Genomic DNA, 10,002 nt, shown 5'->3' with positions numbered 1-10,002 from the left:
CTGTTTCACTGGGAGAAGCAGCCAGCATCCTGCAAACAGTGCATTTGTACTTGAAGAATTTGTTGCTTCACCCTGTCAGATTCAAGCATCCAGTTTCTATAGCGTCAGTTATAATCCAAATGAAAGAAAGCAAAAACCTAATCAAAGGATGGAGCAAATAAAACAAAGTAGTGAAATGCCTGCTTTCTACTATTCAAAGACCCAGAATAAGAACTTCCAGTCAAACTTGTCCAACTTCCAGAAGAAGCAGCTTTGCAGGATTTTGAAAGAAGAGAAAAGGGACTTCAAGAAGGAAAGTAAAGCCTTGTACAAAGCTGTCATGGTTTAATCTCAGTTGGCAACTGAGCACCACACAGCCGCTCGCTCACTCCCCTCCCCGGCCCCGGTGGGATGGGGGAGAGAATTGGAAGAGTAGAAGTGAGAAAAACTCGTGGGCTGAGATAAAAACAGTTTAATAATCAAAATAAAATAATAATAACAACAACAATAATAATAATAATGTAATTAATAATAATAATAATAGGCAAAGCAAGTGATGCACAGTGCAATTGCTCACCACCCGCTGACCAATTCCCCATTATGCACTGAGCATGACGTCCCATGGTATGGAATGTCCCTTTGGCCAGTTTGGCTCTGCCCCCTCCCAGCTTCTTGTGCACCTCCAGCCTTCTCAGTCGGTAGAGCATGGGAAGCTGGAAAGTCCTTGACTAGTGTAAGCACTGCTCAGCAACAACTAAAACATTGGTGCGTTATCAACATGATTCTCATCCTAAATCCAAAACACAGCACTGTACCAGCTACTAGGAAGGGAATTAACTCTATCCCTGCTGAAACCAGAACAAAAGCCAATAAGAATTTCCATTAAGAGATCAAAGCCTTTCAGGAGGAGACCAAAGCCAAAGCCTTATGGAAGGAAATAAAGATCTTCCAGGAAAAGAACGAGGCTTGCATGGAAGAGATCAAGAATGTTTTAGAAGAGAGCAACAGCTTCCTACAGAAGATTAGGGACTTCCAGATGAAAAAAAAAAAAGTTTTCCAGGAACAAGTTGGTAGCATTCAGGAAAAGCTTGAAGAATTCTGGAAGAAAATGAAGGCTGTTAAGGAAAAGATCAAGGTTCTTGAAGAAAGGAATAAGGCTGGTCAGGAAGTGGTCAGGGCTTTCCTAAAACAGGATCAAGATATCCAAGAAAAGAATAAAGCTATGTATGAGAAGAACAAAATCCTGCAGGGAACTAATAAAGCTCTGCAGGGAAAGAACAAGGCTTTCTGGAAGGACTATATGACTTTCTGGAAGAAGGACAAGATCTTCTGGGAGAAAGAGTCGGCCATCTCAAGCAGCAAACTGATTTTCTGGGAAGAATCTATAGCTTTCAGGGAGAACGACCGGAAGATTCAAAAGGAAAAAGGAGCTCTGTGGGACGTAGTGGAAGCCCTATGGGACGAGAAATTTTCCCTCTTGAAAAATGTAGTTCTATGTTTTCTACAAGTTCTCTCTTCCAGGAGAGGAGAAACTACCTGAAACAGAAGAGAACAATCTTTGTGGCAATTATGGCCCAGCTGTGGACACTAGAAATGAAACATTGGAGTAAATCAAGCAGATCTGAAGCACAACTTCATTTTCTACCAGAACCTAAGTGCCAAAACACAGATGTGCCTTACTCATTTCACCCTAGAAGCTTGAAAAAGTCGTGATGGAGCTTAAGAATTTTTTTTTTTAAAGTTCAGATTATTGTTTTATCATTATTAATGTGTTTGTTCATTTTTTCTTATTTGTTTCTTATTTCTCGTACCTTGACTTCCAGGCTCCAGCAGTCAAAATTATTAACTGCAGTTCTGTTCTCAGAATGCTACACTGAGATGTGCTTGTGAGTTATGCACAGACACACACTCCAGCCTTTCAGACTGAAATGTGCCTGGGGTTCACTGAGCCTACTCTGGATGGTTCCATTTCTTTTTAAAGTGGCCAGGTCAAAGCAATAGTTTGTTATCTATTGTTATTCACAATTACCTTTTCTTATCTGCATTTTTCCAGATCTCCATCTTATAACTTTAAAAATACTTACCTGAGAATTTCTGAAGTTGTTTTAAATTAAAGAAAATCAAGATCAGCTAGTTCTGTTCAATAGTTTTAAGGCAAATACATTAGCTGTACTTTCCACTGTATCACTTGTTTGAATCAGTTACTAAGAAGAGCAAAGTAATGCAACAACCCAGCCTTCTGTCTTTCCAAAGCCAAAACAGTATATTATACAAAGAAGCAGTGTATAGATATAGCTAGGCTCAATGGCTGCATGAGGTTGGCAATGTATTATCTGGATTTAATTATATCTCTTTATTTTTGCTGCCTAAAAAGCAACACTAACAAGATAGCTGATTCAGCAGCTTCGGTAGTAAATCGATAAAGCAATCAGTTCGCAAAGGCAAATTCTCCTTTTCTATATAATGGAAAAAAAAACCCCAAAACATGAAACAGGAATCAATTAATTTTGTTTCATGAGTTTTCTGTCAACAGGGAAAAGGAGTTAGTTCATAAGTATGATCACTCATACATGTCACGTCCCTTCCACATTATAATTCTTCAGCTGTTACCTATCCATGACACTTAGTCAAACACACGCAAGTTCCTGAAGTCATTCTGAAATATGGCATCTCATAATCAAAACAAAATTTCAGTGGAGGCTGGCCAGTATAAGAAATTGAATTGATGTTCACTCAATAATGTGAGTTTTCAAAATAAGTCTAGAAGTGACTTATCTCAGGGAGAGAATCATTATTGGAGAAACTGCCTGTTTCACAAATTTCTTGATCATGAGGACATCATTAACATGATTAAAGAAAATCTTTCCCTCTCAAATATATTTAGCAGAGAATTTCTCATACTAGTGCCAACATCTACTCTGACTGTACTACTTAGTAAGGACATGGCTGTAACCTTCAGCTTAAGACTGTAGCTGTTGCAGAATATCAACCAAAACCAAGTGAATAATTTTGTTATCTCTTCAGAATCTAAATTATTTACTACATGGACAAGAAGAATAAAGCCCAAAGGAATGCAATAGTGGTGGGTGTTTCATTAATGCTCATCGGCAACAAGGAGAGCAGATGTGATGTCTGACTGAAGAAGATGGTTTGATATAGGGAGCTATAAGCTAGACAGGAACTAGGAGTTAGAAACAAGGCCAGATGTAAATAAGGCTGCAGGAATTGCCCTACAGAACAGTGATATACAAAAAAGGACATTCAGTAAATGATATGCAGGACGTGACTTCTGATTTGACAGGCAATCAGGAAAGAAAACAATTCAATTTTTTAGACATGTTGCGAGTCAAGCTGAGAACTGTGAACTCATCTGTGTAGGAGAGGAAGCTGAGAGAGGAGCTGGCAGACAATTGGGATCACTTCTTTGCTTGGGGAACTGCCTTCTGGATATTCCAGGCTGACACATTTTGCTGTGACATGGCCTGTCAATTTTTGTCACTTGTATCATGTTACATTATCTCCTGGACAGTAATTAAGTTTGACAGAGGAAAACAGTCCAGCTGAAACGTGACACAATGGGGCAGTTAATAGATATGCATATTTGTCAATAGTTTTGTTAAATAAACCTCACTGGCAATAGACTATGGAAAGGGCAAAAGCAAAAAGATAAGAAGTTCTCTCCCATGTAGAGAAATAGGGTAAGTAACTTAAATGGTTGGAACCCTCTTGAGAGTCTCCATGTTTTCATATACAAGAGGGGCAGGTGCTGCTGTTTGGATTCAGGGCACAAGCTCTCCTTAATTGTACTCTATAGGCTTAATTCCTTGTTCCAATGGAAGAGACAAAAGCAAGTAAAGTGGGAGAGTCTCACTCCCTTCACTCTCACAAGCCTGTGTCCCTGATATGTAGCACCAGAGAAGCCATCAACTGTATGCATGTACTTCCCTTCAACACTCATGGCTCTCTTTCCAGGAGAGAAAGGAATGTCTCCTAGCCATGACTCACTGTGCATTAATGACTGCCCAGCCAGCTTCATCTAACTCCCACTAAGAGGATCACCTGCCTTGGGAAACACTCCAGGAACAAGCAGCACTATGCAGATGCAGCTGTACTGGCTGCCCTGGTGTGCCCATGCAAGTGCTGTGCTGCTCAGTCCAGGTCACTGCTCCCACCCCAGTGTAAGCTGCTACAGGTCCCAACAGGCCCCTTCAGTGGGGGAGTGGGGTCAAGAGCGTTGTGCTGAAATCCATTCCAACAGGGCTGGAGACTCAGCATCAAAGCAAATAGAAACAGGTCTTAAAACACAAACCAGTAGATGTATTCTTGCTTTGGACAGGACAAGAAGAAATTACCAGTAACACCGTTGTAACACCATTGTTTAGCTCAGAAGTTCAGAGACAATGGTCCACAGAAAGCTCAGCTGCAGTAGATTGGCTCAGCTCCATAAGCTTTGATAGAACATTGCTAATTTACTCAGTCCCAGAGGAAATCTTGCTCCATGCCAGTCTAGGAAATCGATGATAAAAACAACTTTTTTAAATCTGCTCAGTAATACTCCTCGCTTAAGTAGGATACTAATTAAATCTAGCATATTATCTATTAACTGTATCATAGACATTCAAAGTCCCTCTCATAAGAAAGACATACTGACCACTGAGATGGCCCGACAGTGAACTGTACATCAGAAAGATACAGAGACATAAATTTCTTCAGTTCTTCCTTACTCTTTCTAGGAACTGATTATGTAGACATAATAAAGCTGAGGTATCTTTTCCAGTGAAACTGTTCTACTAGAAAAATAGCTTCTTTCTTAGCTTAATGGATTCGTTCTTTAATCTCTCTCAACTCTTGACCTCCATTCAGATTTACATGTTCTTAACTGGTGCACAGAGCAGCTGGATGCAGTACGTAGCGGGGGGTTAATGGGGAATCCTAAAACATTGTGTTTAGCTTGCAGTATGCAGATAGTGCAATTGGGGTGGGGAGGGGGAGAACCACACACATCAACTTGTTTGCTTGAAACGTACATAGAACTAGACAGATAGATTCGAAGAACATGTTACATCAGGTTTTATCATTGGGTCATCATCATTTTGTTTTTGATGACAACCAGTACCGGGCAAATCCTATAAGAAGCTGAGATGCTCCTAGAAGATGCTAAACATTCTCAGCCCTAACGACAACGGGAGCTCTCTGAAGATGATGGTTGGTCCTGTAAGCGATAAAAGCCAGAATCTCAAGTGACTGTATCATTAACAACGTCACTTTTATACAGCTTAATCTCCGCTATGTAATTAAACAGGTACATAAGTTGTAAAATAATTAAAAATAAGCCATAATGAAGTCTGCTATAAACATTTGTGCTTCAGTGCTAATTGTTTCCATTATAAATACTGTACACCAGCTTCTCCTCTGTGTAACTCCAGTGAATACATATAGTTGCACTAGGGATAAATTATACTTAACTACTTTTGCATGGTCAAACAAAACTTTATTGCTGTGGAGTGATTAAAAATGGTCTAATCTCCACCATTGTTGTCTTGTAGCAAAAAGGAACAGAGTCAATGCAGTATGGGTGTAGGTGTGGTTACATCAACACTGCAAAACTCTTGTCCAGGTATCGTTCTACCCTGGTAATACAGGTATGGACTTCACAGCACTGATCTACTCCTGGACCAGATCTGTCCAGGAGTGGGGATCTGACACATAGTGGAGCTTATTTTAAAAGCTCTTTATCTGACACATAGTAGAGCTGTTTAAAATATGTTATGGAGCTGTATAAGGAAGTATTGCGCCTTTAACCCACACCGAGCTATACTTACAGATGTTCTCTATGTTATTTATCGTAAAGTTAGGCCATAAACAATTTCCTTTGGTTATCTTCTGTTCTTTCACATTGTGCTTCCACTGAGCAGCTCAGCATGGGATGTGTGCTGCTCTGTACATTGAACAAGTAAGTCTTGAAGCTTTCTGGCTTCTTTATTCTCCTTTCTCTGATCTCCGTTTCTGGGATTTCCTTATTACTTGACACACTGTCCTTGGTTTCTAAATGCTTTCTTTTCTCTACCTTACCATCCCCTTTCCATCTCCCCCCTCTTCCCAGATTTTTTGCCTGTATACTCCTTTACAGCTTTTCCTCTTGCGCCCTTGAACTTCACATCACCCCTGTGCAGATTCAGAGCTTGCCCTGCTCTTGCCGTCCCTCCGACATCCTGCACCCGACAAGACTGAACTGCCACTCAGCCGGGAGCAGGGCTCTACTCTTGTCATCTCCAAGGTGCTTTGGCAGCAGGTTTTTTTCTTGCAGCTACTGCCAAATCTGGCAAAGAGGCAGCTCTATCCAGCTGTTCTGGGACAAGCGCAGCTGAAGTTTGCCAAGATGCATGTTCTGACTTAGCAGTACCTTGAATTTTTAAGCTAGGCAAAACATCACAGTAGAAGCAACTCCTCTTGTGACACAGCTCTGATATTTCCTTATCCGCAATTTTTTTTCCTCTGGAAGTTTCTTGACTGCAGTTTGGTTGTGGCACTATGTGAAACAAAACTCTTTAATAAAGAAAAGATCTAAAACTACAAGTAAAAACTGAAGAAATCTTACAGATTCGGAGATTTTATTGTTTCCATACACGTATTTTAAAGCTAATAGACCTGTTTTGTTTTGCTTAATTTCTGTGAGCTGAACATAGTGTAGTTGTCAAAGATAAGAAACTGTATTCCGGGAAATGAGATGTCTGGGGGGTCAGTGGAACAGTTCTTGAGCTTTGGCACTTAAAAAATAAAAAAAAGAAGGTAAAGGCAACTTCAAAGGAATAAAAACCAAGATAAAAAAAAAAATCAGCAGTGAGCTTTATTTGATTTTCATATCTCATTCCCAATTTGAGATTTGGACAGCTGCTTGCTTTGCCCAGGACACATCTGATTTTAGGGTTTAAGCCAGGCAGGAAACGGCCCTTCCTGTTTTCTGGCTTTTGTGGGCTTCCCCCCACTTCCCAGGGGCTCCTTCTAGCGCATGGGGAACACAATCCTCATCACTAGAGCTAACCGAATAATTCATCAGATATTAATTTGTTGATTAGTAGTAATTTTCCTGAACTTTTCAAATTGTGAAAGTATCACTTAATGAATTCATAGAGGAGCCAAGGCTTTGGAAGTAATCAGCCTCTTCAAATGAAGTCTCAATATGAGGTTTCTCTTATCATAGCTCTGGAGAGCAGAAAGTACCAAACTTTGGCTTTGGCTTCACCTTTTCACCCTCATAAAATCTACTCTACTCCTGCTCCAGGCAGCCTTTGGCCCTTACCGTCCCACTTTGAACTGAGGAAAAATCTTTCACTCAAGTTTTTCCCCTTAATTTTCATTTTGGTGAAAAAATGTGGGCAGTACATTTTAAAATGCCTTTTTTCTACACTTGGGGGGGGGGGCGGAGAAAAGAAGACAAAGGAAGATCTATTTTTTGCCATGTTTTGAGGAGAATAGCTCAGAAAGAGGGGGTGTAAAATAATTTCCTTACCTGTGGAATGTTATTCTATTAGAATACTGAAAGCCTACTGTTAAAATACAGAGTAATGCATCCCCTCATACTGCAGTGCCCAGGTCTCTAGCCTTGGAAGATCAAACTTGCCTCTACTCTATTAATGAGACTACTCAAACCCATGAGATTCTTACTTAACTCATAACTAAGTAATTTGGCTCCAGTCCTAATAGATGTATGGACCCCAGCCTTCACTTAAGTGGAATGAGGAATGGTTAAAAACATCTAGCAGTGACCTGAAATATCCAACATCAGCCCGAAGGATACGCTAAGCCCATGGCGGCCCCATAGGGGTCCTCAAATGCCCCAGGTGGCACTAGGGGAGTTCATCACCACCTTGGAGATGGGCACAGACTTCATGAGATGAAACTAGCATCTTCACTGAAACTCCCAAGGCCACTAACCATACAACCTCAGGAGCATCTTAGAGAACCATGCCTGAGTGCGCTCTTTAAAATCACTCATATATATACACACACACACACACACCAGCAGGGATAACTTCTCAGCTAGGACCATTCTGTTGACTTCAATGGAACCGTCTTGCTTTACATCGGCTTAGGTTTTGGTTTGCACTTTTACTACTACAAGGGAAGAGAACTAGATCTTCAAATAAACCTGCCTTTACCAAATTTCAGTCTAAGTTTATTTAGATGATAAATAAAACTGAGTTGACAGTGTTTCCTTCATTGCTTGATTTTCATACTTGCTTTCTGTGATCTGAAATTCTTCCCAGCACCCTTATGGCACTGCCATAGAGAAACATTGTAGAAATTCCAACAGTAAGGAAAATAGGGTAACACGAGCAAAGAAAACCACAATTACAGCTTCACGTACATCACAGACCACAGGTTCTGGAATGTTAACCAAGCCAGTTAATCAAATTCAATATTGACTATTCTTTATCACATATCACATTATCCCTTTGCCATTGACAAAAGGCTGTCCACTAAAAGGATGCTGAAAGCAATTAACTTCTAACTTCTGCTGTAACTGTGTTCTACCACAAATTTAGAACTGTCCCTCTTTTATATTGTTCCATTAAAGAGCAAAAACAAAAGAGACTTTTTTTCTCTGGGATCAAATAAAAATGTCATGTTACTTAAACAACATTTTTCTATTTATTTAATTTGATCAAAAGATTTTGAAGTTGTATTCCAGTCAAACTCAGATTTAACACTGTCACATTTATATCATCTTATAACAAGTTTGAGAGCAACAATGTGCATATAATAAAATAAAAATATTTGACATCTGCCATAAAGAAGAGGTGGCAAGTGTTAAGTCAGTGAGCGGTACAGTGACAGAAGCAATAGACCTGACTGAACTGAACACTTCAGTTGCACATATATTATTTTTTACGATTAGGGAGAAACCTAGACTTTTTCTCTCTTGCCCAGAAGTTAAGATGAGTGGAGTGGTATCTTGTTTTCTCCACTCCCAGCAAAGGATGTTTTCACTTCACCTTTACTCAACCACTGCAACATTAAATGAGCCATAAAAAAAGCTGAGCTCAATGCTTACACCTCAGGAGGATTTTAGCAAGAACTGCATGTATTGACCTAAGATTAATTTCTCTACAAAGCTTTAGGCTCTCCTTTCTCTCTCTCTTCGGGATGATTCAGAGCTGGCTGGGACTTCCACCAGTGCCTTGCACACTGATGTGTGAAGCATACAAAACAGAAAGCAAGACCTCCGAACGTATTGGGAATTTGGCAGTAATGGAGAATTTGAGACTAAAGTTTCAAAAGAGTTCACATTACACTTTAAAGTAAACCCATCATACACACTGAATTTCTTCGGAATTCTGGTTTAGAAAGAAGCTTATGCCAGAGGTATACAAAGCAACTATCATGTAGATATTGTGAGCTGTAAGACTTGTGTTTATGATTCTATATGGATATATTGTACACCTCCCCAAAATTCTGTCTGCTAATTCCTTCACTAAACATAAGAAGTGTTAGGGTATTGGAAGACCAGAGGAAACTTGAGGCACACGGACCTCATTCATATTCCACAGATGCCATCACCACAGAAGATGAGCAGATTGTGGATTTGGGGTGAACTCTCCCCCTTACCCCAAGACTAGAGTTTAGCCAGTTGAACGGGGGATGTTTGTCACAGTTCTCTTTTCAGGGCCTATCTTGCAGGTATACCATTGTAAAATTATGTTTTGCTTTAATTTTTTTTTGTCAGGACAACCCATGAGAAATGAATATGGGCAAGGCATTACTTTTGCTGAGGGAAAGGTCAATAGCCAGGGAAAACAAAAAAAACTTACGCAATCAAGCAATTTTTACTAAAACCTGAATCTGTTACAAAAACAATAGTTTTGTCTCTGGAGAGCTATTCTTCCATAAAGCACAGAAATAAATATTTTCAATTACTTTTCTGAAATAAGCACATTTTAGTTACTGATGGATGCTTCACCCCTCTTTCCAGCTGCAAATCTTCTGCAAGACAGAGACAAGTGTAGCCCTGCCATCACTCTT

The 10,002-nt window shown here is 39.9% G+C and overlaps 1 protein-coding gene across 1 annotated transcript; it reads left to right on the top strand.

Annotated features, from left to right (window-relative positions):
• Positions 1–949: 949 nt before the first annotated feature.
• LOC103898519 (coiled-coil domain-containing protein 70-like) lies at positions 950–1,519 on the top strand. Its single transcript, XM_009278796.1, has one exon. It carries the CDS (start codon positions 950–952, stop codon positions 1,517–1,519), a length of 570 nt encoding a protein of 189 aa, XP_009277071.1.
• The last annotated feature ends 8,483 nt before the right edge of the window (positions 1,520–10,002 follow it).

The sequence above is a fragment of the Aptenodytes forsteri genome, unplaced genomic scaffold (assembly GCF_000699145.1).
Source record: "Aptenodytes forsteri isolate BGI_AS27 unplaced genomic scaffold, ASM69914v1 Scaffold26, whole genome shotgun sequence".
In the NCBI taxonomy this organism is placed as follows: domain Eukaryota; kingdom Metazoa; phylum Chordata; class Aves; order Sphenisciformes; family Spheniscidae; genus Aptenodytes; species Aptenodytes forsteri.
The sequence above is the reverse complement of the archived record's forward strand: the minus strand, read 5'-3'. Positions and strand labels throughout refer to the sequence as shown.

Excerpts from the sequence above, each read along its gene's own strand:
- LOC103898519 (XM_009278796.1), top strand. The coding sequence starts at position 950 with ATGGAAGAGATCAAGAATGTTTTAGAAGAGAGCAACAGCTTCCTACAG.